A 19756-nucleotide genomic window follows, 5' to 3' on the forward strand; every position below is an offset into this window, starting at 1 on the left:
ACACATTTCCAGTTGATATCATTTAAGTACGGCCATCCTTCTAAACAGCCAAAGCAACTAGCCGGAAAGGTCGGCCTGACTGGAAAGAAGGAAGATGTGGAGAAGGCAAAGTCACTAGGGGCTCCGGAGCCGCTCTATTCGCAGAACTACGGCGCAGGGTCGGGCGGTGGCGGCGCGCAGAAGCAACCCGACGGCTGGGGGGCGGGCCCGGATCCGGGGGCGGGCCGGAAGCGGCCACTCGGAGCTCGGGGAAGCGGCCTGCGGGCTGAGCTGCTGCTGGTCGCGGTGCCTCGGCCTGCGCCCCTCCGCTCGTCCGCGATGTCGTCCGTGAGCCCCATCCAGATCCCCAGCCGCCTCCCGCTGCTGCTCACCAACGAGAGCGTGCTGCTGCCGGGCTCCACCATGCGCACCAGCGTGGACTCGGCCCGCAACCTGCAGCTGGTGCGGAACCGCCTGCTCAAGGGCACCTCGCTGCAGAGCACCATCCTCGGGGTCATCCCCAACACGCCCGACCCGGCCAGCGACGCCCAGGACTTGCCGCCGCTGCACAGGTAGGCCGGGCAGGAGGTATAGGAGGCCCTCCCCCCCCCTTGCCCGGGCCCCCTCCAACACACACACCCCCAGGACCGGCCTCCAGATCAGGCTTGGGGATGGGGGTGTCCCCGCGCGGCCAAGAGGCGCTGCTGCCTCAGACTAGCGTGAGTAAGGGACACACACACACACACACACACACACACACACACACACACACACACACACACACACACACACACACCCGCAAGCTCTTACGTGAGTAAGGGACACACAGAAATAAGCTCTTATGTTTAAAGGGACACACACACAAGCTCTTATGTATGAAAGGGACACACATACAACACACAAGCTCTTATGTGTGTAAGGGACACACACAAACTTATGTGTGTACGGGACACACATACACACAACACACACAAGCTCTTATGTGTGTAAGGGACACACGAAATAAACTCTTTTGTATGTAAGGGACACACACACACACACACACGCCTGAATTTGCTCCACCGAGTTTCCAGCCCCTCCTCCTCCTGGTCGCCAGTGCTGTATGTAAGGGACACACACACACAGACACACACACACACACACACATACATAAGCTCTTATGTGTGTAAGGACACACACAAATAAGCTCTTATGTGTGTAAGGGACACACACCCCCCCGACACACACACACATACATAAGCTCTTATGTGTGTAAGGACACACACAAATAAGCTCTTATGTGTGTAAGGGACACACACACCCCCGACACATACACACACACAAGGGACACACACACCCCCGACACACACACACACCCCCGACACACACACACACACACACACACACACACACACACACACACACACACACCCTGCCCGAATTTGCTCTACCAAGTTTCCAACCCCTGGTCACTAGTGCTGTGTGTAAGGGACACACGGACAGATAAGCTCTTATGTGTGTAAGGAACACCCCCCCCCAATACACACACCTCCACACACACAAAACACACACAAACACACAAATTTGTTACACCAGCCCCTCCTCCTGCTCGCTTGTGCTCGCCCAACCCGGTCCCCAGACCCTTCCCCGCCTCTTTCTGTCTGTTTTTGCTCAGCACACCAGCCCGTCCTTGACTTTTGGTCGAGCCTTTTTGCCCACCCTCTGCTCCATGTTTTCCCAAAGGGACTCGCCTCGCACTTTCCTCCTCTCCTCTCTAGAACTTTGCCTGCTGGCCCTGGCACTATAGCGTGGTTGTGTGCTGTTAGAGGAGGGACTTTACCTCTGCAGCCTGGCTGTGAGGTGTGTTAGAGGAAGTGAAGCTTCAGTGTGTGCAACCAGCTTGCAGCAGCTTGAAAAAGACCTGTCTTTGCACAGCTGGTGCTCACCTGTAGGAAATGCTCACCTGTTCATATTTGTGTGATTGCCTGACCCAGGAAACCCTGTAGTCCTGCACATACCAGGTTGCCCTATCACCCTAAATCAGGGGTCTCAAACTCAATTTACCTGTGGGCCACAGGAGGCAAAGTCGGGGTGATCCTTGAGTGCAAAGTCAGTAGTAAGCCTTGAACATTGAGGGTGTGACCCAAACAACTAAAAACAAAACAAAACAAAACAAAACAAAGAAAGATTCCTCTAGGTCAGGGCCACAAAATGTTGTACAGAGGGCCGTTTGCGGGGGAGAGGGGCTGCGAGTATGAGACCCCTGCAATGTTCCATAGGCAGAAAAAGGTTGGGTTTTGAGGTTTTAGTACGAAGAGTGTCTTGATTTATAAATTTCATATAGATCAAATGTTGAGCTATGGTAATATTTTGGCTCCTTGGAGCTAAATCAGTAGTGTGACCCCCCCCCGCCCTCTTTTTTTTTCTTTTTTTTTTTTTTTTACTTTATAATGTGGCTGTTAAAATTGCATACGTGTCTAACACTATTTTCCTGTTGGAAGATGATGGGCTATAATGTACACTCCAAAATTGCCAGTTTTATATCAAATTCATCTCTAGGTCCTTGCTTCTTATCCTGAATTTTCAAGGTATTTCTAGTTTAGAAGTCATGCATATACAGCTCCGGTTATTTTCAAGTGATTCCTCCTGATAATAGTTTTAGGGACGGTTTAGGAATGCCTTGTTTTGTTTTAATAACTTCAGTGGTGCTCAGTGCTTACTCCTGGCTCTCTGCTCAGAGATCACTGTTGGTAGTGCTCTGGGACTAAACAGATGAGATGCCAAGGATTGAATCCTCTTCGGCAGTGTGCAAAACCCTACCTGTTCCACTATTGCTCCATCCCAGAATGCCTTATTTAATCTAAAATCTTGTGACTCTACATTAAGAAGAGCCTGTAGATAATTTTTGGTGTAGGACAGGGTGGTGGTACACAGCGTGTCCAGGATGTGTATTGTTCTGGGTGTCATAGATTACAGATGCTAGCATCTGGTGTTTCCCATGAGCTATAGTCCTATGAGCTATTTTCCCTACCCCATTCCTGCAGATTTATAAAGGAAAGATCCTGAAAGCAAAATAAATTGAAAAAGCCCTAAGATTTGCTCTTTGTTGACAGCACGAAAACCATTTTGTCTCCCATCTGATCTACTTTGGTTATTTCTTGACTATAATTGGGTTTTGTTCACATTTCCGTAAACTCTGTGAGGATTTCTGGTTTCCTATACATGATCCCATTTCTTACACCTCTTGAATATTTTCTCCCATACTTTTTTTGTTCTTACTGCTTATACACTTAATTCTCTGCTAAGTGAAGTGGTCTTGATTTGATTTTTTTCTATTCTTTTTCTGTACCTATAGGCGATTTCTTATGCATTCGCTCTGAATTTCAGTAGTAAGTTTGGTCATATTTTCAGCCTAAATAATGTATTTGATATTGAGATTTTGGAGTTGTTTTGTTTTGTTTTGTTTTTAACTATTTCGTACATAAATATCTCCAAAACAAAAATAACTCACTTTTTCTGAAGTAATCAGTAATAATCAATAATATTTGGAAGTCCTTGATGTTACTATTGCTGCTTTGTTTTAAATGAATAGCAAAATTCAGGTCATTAAAGTTCAAAAGTGCACAGTAAAGTCCAGAGATAGTCCAACTAGCTAGAGTAGATGCATGCATCAGGTTACTTCCATTCTCAGCCTACTTGGTCCCCTGAGCACTTTGGGGTGTAACCCCCACCCCAAATGGTGCTGGGAATAGTTCCTGAGCACAGTTAGATGTGACCAGCTCTCCCCCAAAATAAAAACAAAGCATATAGTGAAAACTCTTCAAAGAATTCCAGCTTTATAAGACAACCTCCCATTTTTTTAGTTACCTAGAATATTTGCTACTTGGAAAATCATGAAGAAAGATTTCATTACATTCTTTTGGGGGTAGGTTCCAATGTCTTTTTTTCCTCTCTAAGTAGTTTTTAAAACTTTTTAAAAAACATTAAATAGCATTAGTAGCGCAATGTTGAGTCACCGTTAATTTTTTTTTTCGATACATAGACTTGCCCTTCCCCAGTTACCTGCTTTTCCAGGTAGTTCTCCAGATGCAATATTAGGAACTCAGTCGATGTCTCTTGTCTCCTTTACACAATCCAGGTCATTCTGCTCCAGTCTTTAAGGAACCAGTGAAGTACTTGGTCCTTGTGTTTCTTACCACATGAGGTAGAAGGGCCAGATGTTGACTTACCTGAAACACGTCCTTTATAGCAATAGCAATGTTCTGTTCTGCTTAGTATTGTGCAGGCATATTGCCCAAAACCAGAGCCTTTTAAAAGGAAGAGCTTACGAATACCCCTCCAGTGTAGAATTTGGCTTTCACTCCACCTCCAGGCAGCCTGTTAAACTGGAATTGTTTTAGTGGCTTCCTAGTGACGTTTGTTTTCTTAGTGAAATGAGTGATTTATCACGATATGTACATGAATTGTTCATACATTTCAAGATGGTCATCCAGTCTTCTTCCAGTCTTTATTCTTCAGGTGTTACAATCACTTTTCTTCACAGTGCTGATTTCTCAGTCCCTTTCCAGTTTTTGTCTTCTTCATCTCTGAAAGCTCTCATTAGTTTAATTGACATTGTAGTTTTATTATCTAATAATAGTAATATTTTACATTTTATATCAATTTTTAATTTTTATATAAGTATTTAAGCACCATGATTACAAGCATGTTTGTAGTTGGATTTTTATCATAAACAAAAAATATTTTACATTTTAATCTGTTCCACTTAGATTTTTCTAAATTTGCAGTTATTGTTTTTAAAAGAGGTCTTTCTAAAAGTGGCATTTCTTAAATTTCTTTTAAAATTTTCATTTCTTCAAAAGAAAGGAATGAAAGTAGAAACTTCTAGAGCCACAGAACTTTATGAAGAAGTTGGAATTATCCTAATAGAATCCTTTGTCTCCAAAACATTTTTAATTTTGATAATTTTACCAAAAATTATTAAGTACTCAACAAGGTACATTGAGTAACAGCAAGGTAAAACTATAAAGATGTTTCCTAAAAACATGTAGCTTTTAGTTTTTGTATCTTGGTCCATACCCAATGATGGCCAGGGATTCATTTTGGCTTTACACTCAGGAATCACTGTTGGTGGTGCTCATCAGGATTGATGCTGGGGATCAAATCCGGATCAGCTACATGCAAAGTAAATGCCTTATCTGCTGTACATTTCATTCATTCTAAAACATGTAGCTTTTAATTACCGAGAAGTGTTTCTCATTATTGCCATTAGGATGTCCATATTAGATATTAAGTAATAGTGCTTTCTCCTATTACAACTGTTCAGAAACTTTATTTATTGATTGATTGATTGATTGATTTTTTGGGTCACACCCAGCAGCACTCAGGGTTACTCCTGGCTCTATGCTCAGAAATTGCTCCTGGCAGGCTCAGGGGACCTTATGGGATGCCAGGATTCAAACCACTGACCTTCTGCATGCAAGGCAAACGCCTTATCTCCATGCTATCTCTCTGGCCCCTAATAGCTTCATTTTTATTCTCAAAGATATACATCCATGGTCCATTGTAGCAAGAAAAAGGAAAACCTGTTATAAAACCCAATCAGATGTCCAGTTATTTAATATCTTTGATGTTTGCCATTTACCACTCTACCTGTTCACCTTCTGAGTCTCAGTGATTTATAGAAGTTATTTATAATGAAGTGTATTTTCTACATACTAGGTAATAGTGAGATATAATAATATGTATAAAATATAAAATATGTATAAAAGTCTTTCATAAATTGCAAAGCAATACATATGTTAGTGGCATTAGTCTTCTGCAAAGAGTAGTGTTAAATATAAATCTCATAAAAGGAGTTTGTGGGGATATGAAAAGGGACACCAGGTTCTTTGAATAGGGGCAGAACAAAATAGCATTACAGAAAAGACTTGAGAGGTTGAAGATTCCAAGAAAAATAGAAGTCTACAAAGTTTTTTTAAAAAAGAAGGAAAAGTGGCATATAGCCCAGAGTTGAGATATTATAAAAATAATCATCTTGGAAAACTTCTTTCCTATAGTTAAAAGTTTTCCTGCCACTACATTTGATTGTTTTGAAATGTATTTGGAAACCTTTCATTATTTAAGTCAGTTTCCAAATGATCTGTATCATACCCCATGTAGCCAGATTTTTAGTTTAGTATAATGTGGACTAGGGTAGATAGATCAAAGGGCTGGAGTGAATGTTTTTGCTGCTAGAAGCTCAGGTTCAGTCTCTGGTAACTTGTGGTACCATGACTGCTCAAGATGAAGATATCCCAAACAGAAGAAATTAGTTGTTTTTACCCTATGCCTCTCCTACTGAGAAAAAAATATATAGAGGTTTAAATATGCTCACTGTTCTCAGTTTAAATCACTTGCAAATGAACAGAGTGTACCCTTTGTAAAGAAAAGCATGACCTGTAACATAATATACCTAGTGAGAGATTTATTAGGGAATAGTTTCAATGTTCAGCACTATTTCACAAGTTCTACTATATAGCAGGCTCTCAGTTTTATTCATAAACATTGGTATTATTAAATTAGTACCTCCCTGAGTACCTCTCCCTGTGTACCCCTCCCCCAATAATTTAAAATAAAATATAACTCTGAAAGCAGATCTCTCTCTCTCTCTCTCTCTCTCTCTCTCTCTCTCTCTCTCTCTCTCGTTTTTGGGCCACACCTGGTGATGCTCAGGGATTACTCCTGGCTATGCACTCAGAAATCACTCCTGGCTTGGGGGACCATAAAGAATGCTGGGGGATTGAACTGTGGTCCGTCATAGGTTAGCGCTTACAAGTTATATACCCTACTGCTTGCACCACCACTCCAGCCCCCGGAAAGTAGAGTTCTATTACAAGTTTCAAAAATCTTTATACTATAAAATTTATATATAAAGAATTTTAAGTCAAGTATTAATATGTAGATGAGCTACTACTTGGGGTCAGAGAAATAGTACAGTGGGTAGGATGCTTGCTTTGCATGAAGCTGACCCAGATTCTATCCCTAAATTTCCATATGGTTTTTCCCAAGCCTCCAGGAGTGATTGCTGAGAGTAGAGCTAGGAGAAAGTAACCTTTGAACACCAATAGATGTGTCCCAAGACCCAAAAAACAACAGCAACAGCAAAAATAACAAAATAATAAATTACAACTTGGATGTATAAATGGAGATCTAATATAAACAAGCCTAATAAACATACACTAATAGAAGAATTGTAAAATAGAGGAAGATGATTAGTGGAGAGTAAGGAGGTGATATAATGGGATATAACCATGTATAGTATGTTTGCTTAGAAGGAAAGTATTAGACTAATTGAATAATACCAATGTTTATGAATAAAACTGAGAGCCTGCTATATAGTAGAACTTGTGAAATAGTGCTGAACATTGATACTATTCCCTAATAAATCTCTCACTAGATATATTATGTTACAGGTCATGCTTTTCTTTACAAAGGGTACATACACTCTGTTCATTTGCAAGTGATTTAAACTGAGAACAGTTAGCATATTTAAACCTCTATATATTTTGTCTCAGTAGGAGAGGCATAGGGTAAAAACAACTAATTTCTTCTGTTTGGGATATCTTCATTTCACAGTTAGCAAAAGCATTGATTTTTAAGGAAAATTATATTCTCACTTTTACTTAGTGACGTATTCCAAATAATTAAGTATATCACCTGAGGTAGAATTTGTCTCCTCCCTCTCTTCAGTATCTCTTCAGTTTCTCCACTGCAAACCCCTTAGGCCAAGCACCTGGCTTCTGATCTGTTGATATTTCTTGTAGACAGAACACTTTCTGCTTTATATAAGTATTCCAGGTTATCTTTAGCAGTGAGTTTTAATTAGTCTCTTACTTGTTTGGGATAGCTAGCTTTCTCAGGCAACTTGAATTGGCTTTCACAAAATAGAAATAGATCATAATTGAACAAAAAATAGCAGCCAAAACACACTCAAAATGATTCTAAATCATAATAAGTTCTAAAAGTTCATGTTTTTTCCTTTCTAAGATATTTGTCTTCCTAAATTTTGGTAGAAGATGTTCAAATGAATTTTTATTTGAATTTATTTTATTTTAATTCTCAGAATGTGGTGACAGTTTGACACCAGTTTGGCAAGGGATATGCAGAACTTGTATAGGTTGATTGTATTAAAAAAAATGGCTTGGGGCCGGGCGGTGGCGCTAGAGGTAAGGTGCCTGCCTTGCTTGCGCTAGCCTTGGATGGACCGCGGTTCGATCCCCTGGTTTCCCATATGGTCCCCCAAGCCAGGAGCGACTTCTGAGCACATAGCCAGGAGTAACCCCTGAGCATCACCGGGTGTGGCCCAAAAACCAAAAAAAAAAAAAAAAAAAATGGCTTGCTCTTAGTAGCTGAACTGATATTGAAATCGTTTTTTAATTCATTTGTATCATGTTATTTAAATTTTAATGCTTTAAATGCCAATTGTATAAATTAAGGATATACATTGCCTAGTTTTTAGTAGGCAACTTAATTTAATCTATTTAATTGTGTTCTACTTTTGTCTTTCTTATGTTTAAATAATCAAAATGCTATGGAATTTCTACATAATTTTTAAAAGAGATCCTAATTAGAATTAGTCTTCTTTGCCCCACGGCCAAGTATTACTTGATCTAAATAGAGAACATTCATTTTAGTTCCTTTTTTCTATAATGAAAATTTTCAACAACAAAGCACTTTCTTAGGCCAGTTTCTGATCTACTGTATGGAATATCTGTAACACTGATGTTTTGCATGTTTTTCAGAATTGGCACAGCTGCACTGGCAGTTCAGGTTGTGGGCAGTAACTGGCCTAAGCCCCATTATACTTTGCTGATCACAGGCCTGTGCCGGTTCCAGATTGTGCAGGTCATAAAGGAGAAGCCTTATCCTGTTGCTGAAGTAGAGCAGTTGGATCGTCTAGAGGAATTTCCCAACACCTGTAAAGCAAGGGAGGAACTAGGAGAATTATCAGAACAGTTTTACAAATATGCAGTACAGGTGAGTTGCTTTTATCTTTTCTTAAAAACCTTTTCCTTTCATTGCTTTTCTGCCCTGAAATAGGATTGACCGTATTAGAGAGTGAAGTTTTTAGGACAGGATATGTTCAAATGATTTAACTCTACAGTATTTTAATTTCAGTTAAGCTCCACAGGCTTAAAATTTAATAGTATATCAATTTCAATTTGTTTATATCTAGATTTGTATCAGACTCAGTCTAGCACATATTAATCAGTGATTTCTAAAATTTTTGCAAAAGGTATTTCTACAACTTTTCTCATGACTGGTGTTTTAAAAAATTTAGTTATTCAGCCTAAATGATGTTTTACAATGAATTTTGCACAGAAGCTATTACAAGATTATCTAGGCATCAAATTGTGTGTTGTATTAGGTCAGAAATCAAGATCCAGAGTGCCTAGCAATAATTATGGAAAAATAAATTTATGGAAAATTGATCTGTTATGGTTGATATTAGGTAAATATATCATGTAAAAGTGCCAAAAGGAAAGCATATGTTATATACATACATTAATATTTGACTTCTTGTTTTAATGTTTTAATTGTTGATTGAACAGTTACAACAACAAATACATTGAACAAAAAACTCTGTCCCTTTTCCCATTTTTTCATATTTTCGAAAAATATAAAAGTTGTTTTCTTCTTTTTTGTTAATGAAATCCAGTGACCCTAATAGGTATCTAAAGAACTCACTTACAGACATTTTATCTGATTAAAAGGTGTTGGGGTCGGGAAGAGAAAAATATCGTAGTGGATAAAATGCCTTTGGGTAAAATACCTGCATTTTACTTGGGACACAACCAAGTACTAAAAAAAAAAAAAACTAACTTCCAGAAATATGGAAGTCAGGGGGGTGTTCTTTACATGACTGAAACCCAACTACAATCATATTTGTAATCAAGGTGTTTAAATAAAGATATTAAAAAATAACTATATGGAAGTCTGATTTTCTTTTCAGTTCATAAATCCTGTTAGATGTCATTAACGCTGCTTTTTTTACTCTTGTAGTTGGTTGAAATGTTGGATATGTCTGTCCCTGCAGTTGCTAAATTGAGGCGTCTTTTAGATAATCTACCCAGAGAAGCTTTACCTGATATTTTGACCTCAATTATCCGAACATCCAACAAAGAAAAGCTCCAGGTACAGTGCAGTGTCTCTTCTTGAATGCTGTTTCCCTTGTCACTTTTTTATTTAGATCTAAATAGCAAAATTTGCCCCTCAGGTAAGAGATTTATGGAATTAAAATAATTTCACACTTAAATTGGCTTTTAAAAGACATTGCTTTACCATTTTATATATGCAACACTTTTATTTGCATAACCAGTGCTGGTTTTTCAGTTTATGGGCAAAGTTAAGCCAGAATAATAAAAAAATTATATTTAACATAAATATTCCTTTGCTTTTTGCTTGATTTCGGCTTTGTGATCATAAGCAGTAGTACTCATGGCTTATTCCTTACTCAGCTCAGGAGTGATCCTTGGCATTATTCAGTGAACTTATATATAGTGCTGGGGATTTGAATTGAAATTAACAGGATGTCTGGCTTGCCCACTGTACTACCCTCCTCACTACATTTTATTTACTTATTTATTCCTTTTTATATTTTATTACTGAGAATGTATGGTGCTGTAGCCTTTGCCTTCTGTATGGACTTATTTTATGATAGGGAAGGAAAATGTCTGGTCATTCAATAGTTGTAGATAGAATCCTGTGATCTGGCCCTGGCATATAATGGGACAGATAGGTATGTCGCATGCCTCTCATCAATCTGCTCATGACCTGTCTGCCTAGTTTGTAGGCCATGCGAATCTTCAAATGACCTGAAATAGGCCCTTCACCTCTTGATTTCATGTAATTTTTCATTCTGTTTTGTACATAAGCTTAATATGGTTCATTTTCTATGATTTATAGTTTCTATTAAAGTGAAATGAGTTTTAAAGACACTTAAGATATCTTTAGCTTCTTTAAAATCTTGTCTTAGAGATCAGGATTCAAACTGGAGGGGATGGGAAAGAATCACAACCTATAAAACTGTTTAAATTAAAATGTATTTACTTTAAATAATTTTTAGTATGTTACATTTTTTAAAAAGGCACTTTAAAAAAATATCCAAGTACAGAATATTGAATTAGTATTTTTTTTTTTTTTTTGGTTTTTGGGCCACACCCGGAGGTGCTCAAGGGTCACTCCTGGCTGTCTGCTCAGAAATAGCTCCTGGCAGGCACGGGGGACCATATGGGACACCGGGATTCGAACCAACCACCTTTGGTCCTGGATCGGCTGCTTGCAAGGCAAACACTGCTGTGCTATCTCTCCGGGCCCGAATTAGTATTTTTTTAACCTCAGAAGTTTTCTTACATTCTTTTATAGTATTTTTAAAACATTCTGCTTTATTGAATCTTCCCAGAACACTTGCATTTTTATTGAGAGAGTTGATGAGTTTAATACTTAAAATCCAGCTACTTTAAAAGCAAGCGAAGTACTGAAAAGAGATTAGTATAAACACAGTGATGCTCAAAGATCAATGGATCAACCATGTGCTTTAACCTAACACCCCAGTCCACATTTCTCTTTGACGTCAAGACCTATGTCTATTTTCTAAACAATTTACATCAAGAAATGGGGCGAGAGAGATGGTATGGAGTTAGACATGTATCATGCAAAGTTTGACTCCTCTTATCATATATGATCCCTCAAGCATCATCAGGAGTGATGCCATAGTAAGCCCTGAGCAGCACTGAGTGCAGTCCAAAATCCCAACCCCCCCAAAACAAAAACCTAACACACCAATTAAATAAAAAATGGGGAATATTTTAATAGCAATTATGTGAGCTTTTTGAGTAACAATAGAGCAATTTCTCAATCACAGTCTACATGGCTCTATGGGCACTCAGGATATTCCAAGGGGACTGTTGTTGGACGTTTAGATTGATTCCAACTCTTAGTATACTGAGTGCTGAGATGGTTAACATTGTGCATATATTCTTTGGGTCAGTAATTTTTTTATCCTGGGAATAAATACCTAAAGACAGGATTACTGTGCCAATATTTTCTTTTTTATTTTATTTATTTTTGTTTGTTTTGGGAACATACCAGAGGTTACTCCTGGCTCTGCACTCAGAAATCACCCCTGGAAGGATTGGGGAACCATATGCAATGCCGAGGATCGAACCTGGGTCTGACACAGATTGGCTGTGTGTAAGGCAAACGCTGTACCACTGTGCTATTTTTCCAGCCCCTATATTTTCCTTTTTTAAAATGAAAGCTCAGGATACCTGTTTTTTTATACATACCAGAAATTATTTATTTAATATACATAATTTGGTTGTTAGCTATAGCTAAGCTGTGAATATTGGAAGGAGCTGTATCTTTCTGTTAGCAGTCTAAGTTGTGACTGACTGTCTTGTGATACTGGTGGCAGAAAACTAACTCATATTTCTTAGATTTTAGATGCCGTGAGCCTTGAGGAACGATTTAAGATGACCATACCACTGCTTGTCAGACAAATTGAAGGCTTGAAATTGCTTCAGAAAACCAGAAAACACAAGCAAGATGATGACAAGCGAGTAAATATTTCTTTAAATCCGTTACTTAAGTTCTCATTTGTTTGTATCAATGTGAGATTCAAGGTTTTGGTTTTTAAGAAAAATTTGAGGAGCTAAAAATGGAGAGAAGAAGATAAAAGCCTTCCTACCACTAAAGTGTTCAGTTTCTCTCCCATTGGAGTTTGATGGAACTTTGTGATATTAGTGATTGAACCCAGGACTCTTGCATCTGCTCCACTTTGAGCTATCACTACGACCCCACTCCATTTCCACTTTAAAAACATCAGTACTGGGCCGGAGAGATGGCATGGAGGTAAGGCGTTTGCCTTTCATGCAGGAGGTCATCGGTTCGAATCCTGGCGTCCCATATGGTCCCCCGTGCCTGCCAGGAGCAATTTCTGAGCCTGGAGCCAGGAATAACCCCTGAGCACTGCCGGGTGTGACCCAAAAACCACACACACAAAAAACAAACAAACAAACAAACAAAAAACATCAGTACTGGGGAAATCTAACCCAGAAACTCCTGCATATAAGTGGGGCTTCCCAATACTTTTACTTTGAATAAACCTTTTTTCCTCATTTTTGTTTTAGTAATCACAAAAGGTGATAATTTAATAAGCTATTTCTCATTTTGTATGGCTTATCTATTGTTTTTAGTATTTGCTACATTAAAAAGATTATCAGGGGCCAGAGCAGTGGCGCAAGCAGTAAGGAATTTGCCTTGCACGCGCTAACCTAGGACAGACCGTGGCATCCCATGTGGATCCCCAAGCCAGGAGCGATTTCTGAGCGCATAGCCAGGAGTAACCTCTGAGTGTCACCGGGTATGGCCCAAAAAGCAAAAAAGAAAAGAAAAGAAAAGATTATCAGATAACTGTGAGAGGCATCTTTGAGTCTGATTTTTTTTAAGTTTGTTGGCAGTTTTGGGCCACAGTCAGATATGTGCTCAGTGTTCCTCCCTGTAGTGCTCAGAGACCATGCAGTGCTATTGATGGGATTAGGATTGGGATTGGCTACATAGAAAGTCATGTCTTAATTCCTGTCTTCTCTTTCCACCCCATCTTTTTATTTATTTATTTATTAACTGCATATTTTAAGAACACGCTATAGAGATTTGGAAGATGGTGCAAAAGTGCTTATGAAACTGTCATTTTGATCCTCAAGTACTACATTGTTAGGCCTCTAGTATTAACCCCACAGGTTTGCACTGGCATGCTAGGCAACAACAGGAATAGCTCTATGTCCCCTCCCACCCCCAAGCTCCTTAAAAAAAAAAAAAGCACACTATAATACTCTTTCCTAAAATAACCATGACAATATGTTGTGCCATACCTGGCTCCTTTATTATTTTTTATTTATTTATTTATTTATTTAGTGGTTTTTGGGTCACACCCAACAGTGCTCAGGGGATACTCCTGGCTCCATGCTCAGAAATTGCTCCTGGAGTCACGGGGGACCGTATGGGGCGCCAGGATTCGAACTGATTACCTTCTGCATGAAAGGAAAACGCCTTACCTCCATGCTATCTCTCCAGCCCCTCCTTTATTTTTGTTTTTAGCTTGTGACTTTCACTTTTCCTTTAATCACACTGTTAGTCTTTTCCTAGTTTTAAATGTAAAGCCCTCTGTTCTCCAGTGCATCGATAAATATACTCTGCCATCTTATAGTTTCCCTTTAGATTTTTAAAATGTATTTAACTCTTTAACCCATGTACTTAATTTTGCCCTGTTAATAAAATGAAGAGTGGCCAACCCGGGTTTGATCTCTGGCATCTCATATGATCCTTTGAGTATTACCAGGAATAATTCTTGACACAGCCAGAAGTAGCCTCTGAGCATTGCTAGGTATGACTCAAAACCCCAGAATAAATAAGTAAAAAAAGATGAAGGGAACAGTTGTATTTTTTACACAGTGATTTTTGACCCAGTGGCGCTGTTAAGTAATCTTTCTTTTCTATGTTGATTTTTAATATTCTTATTATTATACATTTATGGAGATGACGGGATCTGTCTGAAGTCTTTTTTATTGGGGGGGGGGTTGTTTTGGTGCCACACCAAGCTGTGTTCGGGGTTTATTCCAGACTCTGCACTCAGGGCTTACTCCTGACAAGCTCAGGAGACCATATGAGGTGTCAGGGATTGAACTATGTCTTATGTATACAAGGCAAACACTTTACAACTCTGTATTATCTGCTTCCCTGAGATCTATCTTGAACTATTGATTTTACTGTTGTTGTACACAAATAAGATCAAGAAAATGTGTTTGATGTGAACAGGCATGAATATGGCAATTCTCTGAGAGATGCTGGGTATTAAATGGAAAATTGAGAATAGTTTTAGAAATTTGAAAGCACAGAAATGTTCTTATATCAAAGAGAATATGTTATAGAGAAGAGCAATATGAAGAATTTCGTCCTGAAGAAGGGAGCGATAAAGTAGGCTGAGGAAATTGTTGAGAAAGGAGTAACCTAAATGGTTACTAAGACACCAGAATATTTGAACATTAGAAATCAAAATTTGGGAGGGGGAATCAAAATTATTTATAATTTGCTATAATTCATTGGCTGTATTATTTATTTAGTGCAAAGAGATAAAACAACACACATTTTTGCATTGGGGGACAAAGAAAACTGCTTATGATCATTGCTTTACAGAAAGTTCTTCAAAATACCTTTAAGGTCAGCAATGAATAATGATTGAACAGGATCCTGGGCTTTTACTATACTGTTGATATGGATGTATATGTATATGTGTGTATGTATATATATGTATATATATATATATATATAAAACTATAAATTACTGACTCAGCAACACAGAGAACATGAGATCAAGTTGCAACCACAAAACTTCATAATATGCTTGTCCAGATAGCACATGAGAAGAGAGTGGGAGCATGGGAACACTGGTAGAGAGATGTTAACACTGATGTGGGATTGGTGTTGAAGTATTATCAACCTAAAACCCAACTATCAGTAACTTTGTTCTTTAAATGGTTCTTTAATTAAATTTTAAATTAAAAAAATAGCTTCAAAGGGCTAGAAGGATATTCCAGAATGTGGTAGAACCTTATATTCAGCTTGGGTCTATGTAATGCAGGGCTCATTAATTGCTCTCTGGCCCAATTTTTATTCATTTTTATCTGTGTATAATCAAATTTATTTAAAGACAGCTTAATAGCTTAAACAAATTCTTAGGCTTTCATAGTAGACACACGCTAGTAGTGGCAAGCAACAGTTCATGATATTGTCATGATTAAGAATATGTAAAAGAGTATGTGGGTAGTTTTTTACAGTATTATAGCTCATAGAAAAAGAATTAATCCATATTACTTGAATGAATTTGGTTGTTGGATTTCAAAGAAGGCTTTCAGTATTATGGCAGGAAAGTCAAAATATAAATTACTGAAGCAATTAGTGAGAAGGGGGAAGTGGCAGTCAAAATATAAATTACTGAAGTCATTATTGAAAAAAGGGAAGTAGCAGTTAAAGTCACTTGTTGCTAAAGCAGAGCATTACAAGAAGGAAGGTAAATAGACTGGAAGACTATTGGTAAGATAAAATATTTTGAAAGGAGGAAGCTTGTTTTATGTGTTGAAGAAAAAAGAGTAGTACCACAATAGTATAATCTCACTTAACTGTGGTATGTAGAACTGGATGAAGAAATGTAGTAAAGGGGGTATGCCTACGTCACCCCTGGCCCCATGGCCTCAGAGCTTAAGAAGGACTGAGAAAGAAAGAAATCAAGGCAGAAAGGAAGAGAGAAAAAGAAGTAATGGGGAAACGGGTTAGGGCTTCCGTTATAATGGTGATGTGGGAGAGTGGTATAACTATAAACCCAACGTATTGGCTCAGCAACACCGAAAATAAAAAATCTTAAGCTGAGTACAAATGTACCTGTCAAGTTGGCAAGCAGGGGTAGGGGTTGGAGAGCTAGGAATGACAGAGTATGAGAACCCTGGTGATGCGATTGGTGTTGAAATATTATATGCCTAAAATCCAACTATCAATAACTTTATAAAACATTGTTTTTTAAATAAAAATATTTTAAAATGATGAAAAGTTAAAGATCTTAGAAATGTGATATAGAAATATAGAATTTATCGAGTTGCCAAATGGTAAGAAGTGCTATAAATAAGCAGTGTGTGTGTGTGTGTGTGTGTGTATGTGTGTGACTTCAATAGTAGCTTAAAGGAAGATAATTCCTAGATATTTTAATTATTTGTAGTATCCATTCCTTGAATTTTTCATGCTAATAAAGTAAACATAAACTAAGAAATAATGTCTAATTTTCTATAAAATTTTTTTTACAATAGTGTAAACCACAGTTCCTAAAATTAAGAAAAAAAAAAAAGGAAAAAGAAAAAGTGCCTGCCATTGAGGCACAGTGGGGTGGGAAGGAAAGACATGAATGACTTTGTAATTCAGGGTGATTCAATTAAAAAAATTCTTTGTAAATTCTGCTACTTCCACATGTGTATATCATGTATTTGCTGGTGTATAAGACAATCCTTCAGCACATGAAAAACTTCCTAAAAGTCAGGAGTTATATTATATGCTGGTATACGGCATGCTGAAACTTGTTCCAGCTTCAGGGACGAGTGATCCACACCCCCACTTACTTTTAAGAAGTAACTTTTAAGACTTTTAGGAAGTTTTTTATGGGTTGAAGGGTCGTCTTATACGCCGGCAAATACGGTACCTCTTAGTTTCATTCTTCCCCTTCTAAGATTCAGGATCTAGGGACTTAGTACAGAACATTAGCTTATAGGTGATCCTTTTGGCTAACTCTGATTCTATTTATGTCTGGTGCCACATTTAGTCCCCATAGCATCACATGTGTTCAGACCTGAACACAGAGCCAGAAATGATTCCTGGATATGGTCCCAAAACAAGAAAAAAACAAAAAATATAAGGTATATGAAAATGTTTATTCAGCATTGATCTATTGATTTTACGTGTAGGAGGCAGGCACCTTTTTGTTTGCTTTGTTATTTTTGTTTTGTTTGGGGCCATACCTGACAGTGTTCAGAGGTTATTTCTGGCTCTGTACTCAGGAATTGCTCCTGGTGGGCTCGGGAACTTTATGGGATGCCAGGGCTCAAACCTGGGTCAGCCATGTGCAAGGTGAACACTTTGCCCACTGTGCTATACTCGGGCCCCAAGGAGGTACCTTATTAACTTACTTTGACTATTTAATTTTCCTACCTTATGCTTTAGGTGATAGCCATACGTCCTATTAAGAGAATTACACATATCCCAGGTACTTTAGAAGATGATGAAGAAGATGAAGATAATGATGACATTGTCATGCTAGAGAAAAAAATACGAACATCCAGTATGCCAGAGCAGGCCCATAAAGTTTGTGTTAAAGAGATAAAAAGGTGAATTTAGAAAACATTCATTTATGAGTATTTTTATATTACTTTCTATTGCTCATAGGATCTTAAATCTGCTACTTTGGATAAAAACTGAAAGCTAAGTAATTTATTTTATATTCTTTGATATTTCTGATAATCTGATATTTAACATGGCCATAATCCCTCTGTTCATCTTATCTTCCCATTCGCTCTTTAATGGCTTTCCTAGTTCTCAAATTATAGTTATGTTCTATGGAATGCCTTTTTATCTTCATTCTCAATCGTAATATGATTCTTAAAACATTCTTAAAAATTAAATTCTTGAGAAAGAATAAATAATTATTGTTATTTGTGAGTAAAATCTTAAAAATTTTTTAATACTGAATTAATATAATATTACTTTCACTAATATTTTTTCAAATGTTGTCTTTAGTAAGCTATCCAATACGATCACTGTTGTTACTCTTTCATTGTTTTAAAGAATGGTATGCTTTGTTTAAAGATGGTGTTTGTTCTGTTATCATTGTGTTCTTCACGTCATTGATTTCTTTTGAATTTTAAAGTCCAGAGGGCAGCAAATGTTAGTTTCTCTTTGTTCAAACACAGGGAAAGATTGATGACAGAATAGGATATACAAGTTTATTATAATTTTTAGAAGATCTCATGGGTAAAAGAAAACCAAATTTTTTTCTTAAAATACTTGTAACAAAACTATGTTGCATTTTCTTTCATTTGTAAATTATAATGACATATAATATCAAAAGGTTCTGAGTTAACATTAGTAAATATAGTTGAAAATTGATTGATATTAGTTAATAAATGTAGTAGAATATCTGTTGTTTGTAAAAACATTGCAAATATTATAGAAGTTGCATTTTAATTTTATTTTATTTGTTTATATTTGTTTTAGAGTCACACCCAGTGTGCACAGGGATCACTCCTGGCAGGCTCAGGGGTCCATATGTGGTGCCAGAAAAAGAACCCGTGTTGACCACATGCAAGACAAATACTCTACATGTTGTACTATTGCTCACTCCCAGAAGTTGCATTTTTTTAAGGTTAATTATGTTAGCCTACTTTTACGAATTTACTCTATAAAAAAATTATGTAGTTAGAGGCCATCGTGATAACACAGTGGGTAGGGTGTTTGCCTTTATGCAGTCAACCTGGGCTCTATACCCACAATCCCATAAGATCTCTCAAGCCCGCCAGGAGTAATTTCTAACTGAAAAGCCAGGAGTAACCCCTGAGCACTGCTGGACGTGACCAAAACAAACAAAAAATTATGTAATTATTGTGCCATGTGTAGTTACTTAAATCTCGTTAAAAGTAAGCTAGTGTTTGGTGGCGCAGAGGTAAGGTGTTTGCATTGCACGAGACTGACCTAGGATGGACCACGGTTCAATCCCCCAGTGTCCCATATGGTCTCCCCAAGCCAGGATCGATTTCTGAGTGCATAGCCAGGAGTAACCCCTGAGCGTCATTGGGTGTGTCCCAAAAACCAAAAAAAGAAAAAAAGTAAGCTAGTGTTTAAACGAATTAAGATTCTCTCTGAGATATTAATAAAACTATTTCAAGGATAGAATCAGATATAATGTATTCTGTCCCCCTTTTGTAGTATCTTGTTTTGTAATTATGTTGTAGAATAAAATTACTTTATTAAATAGTGTGTTTCTTATTCACCTAAATATGCTTAATATATCTATTCAGCAAAATTTTTGTGGAATACATTTGCTTTTAATTTTAGTTTTTGGGTAACATCCAGCAATTGTTTAGGAGTTACTTCTAGCTGTGTGCATAGAACTTATTCCTGGCATTGTTCAGGGAACCATATTGGATGCTGAGGATTGAGTTCAGGT

General features: G+C 37.8%; 1 protein-coding gene across 1 annotated transcript in view; it reads left to right on the forward strand.

Moving 5' to 3' along the window:
• Positions 1 to 230: 230 nt before the first annotated feature.
• The window catches only part of LONP2 (lon peptidase 2, peroxisomal), a 74299-nt gene continuing 54773 nt past the window's right edge, over positions 231 to 19756 (forward strand). Inside the window, exons 1-5 of the mRNA XM_049786063.1 lie at positions 231 to 551; positions 8742 to 8976; positions 10003 to 10134; positions 12438 to 12560; positions 17758 to 17921. Of these exons, the coding sequence (XP_049642020.1) occupies positions 319 to 551; positions 8742 to 8976; positions 10003 to 10134; positions 12438 to 12560; positions 17758 to 17921 (887 nt within the window). The 5' untranslated portion in view covers positions 231 to 318. The remainder of the gene's footprint in view (positions 552 to 8741; positions 8977 to 10002; positions 10135 to 12437; positions 12561 to 17757; positions 17922 to 19756) is intronic.

Source organism: Suncus etruscus, chromosome 14 (genome assembly GCF_024139225.1).
Source record: "Suncus etruscus isolate mSunEtr1 chromosome 14, mSunEtr1.pri.cur, whole genome shotgun sequence".
NCBI lineage: Eukaryota > Metazoa > Chordata > Mammalia > Eulipotyphla > Soricidae > Suncus > Suncus etruscus.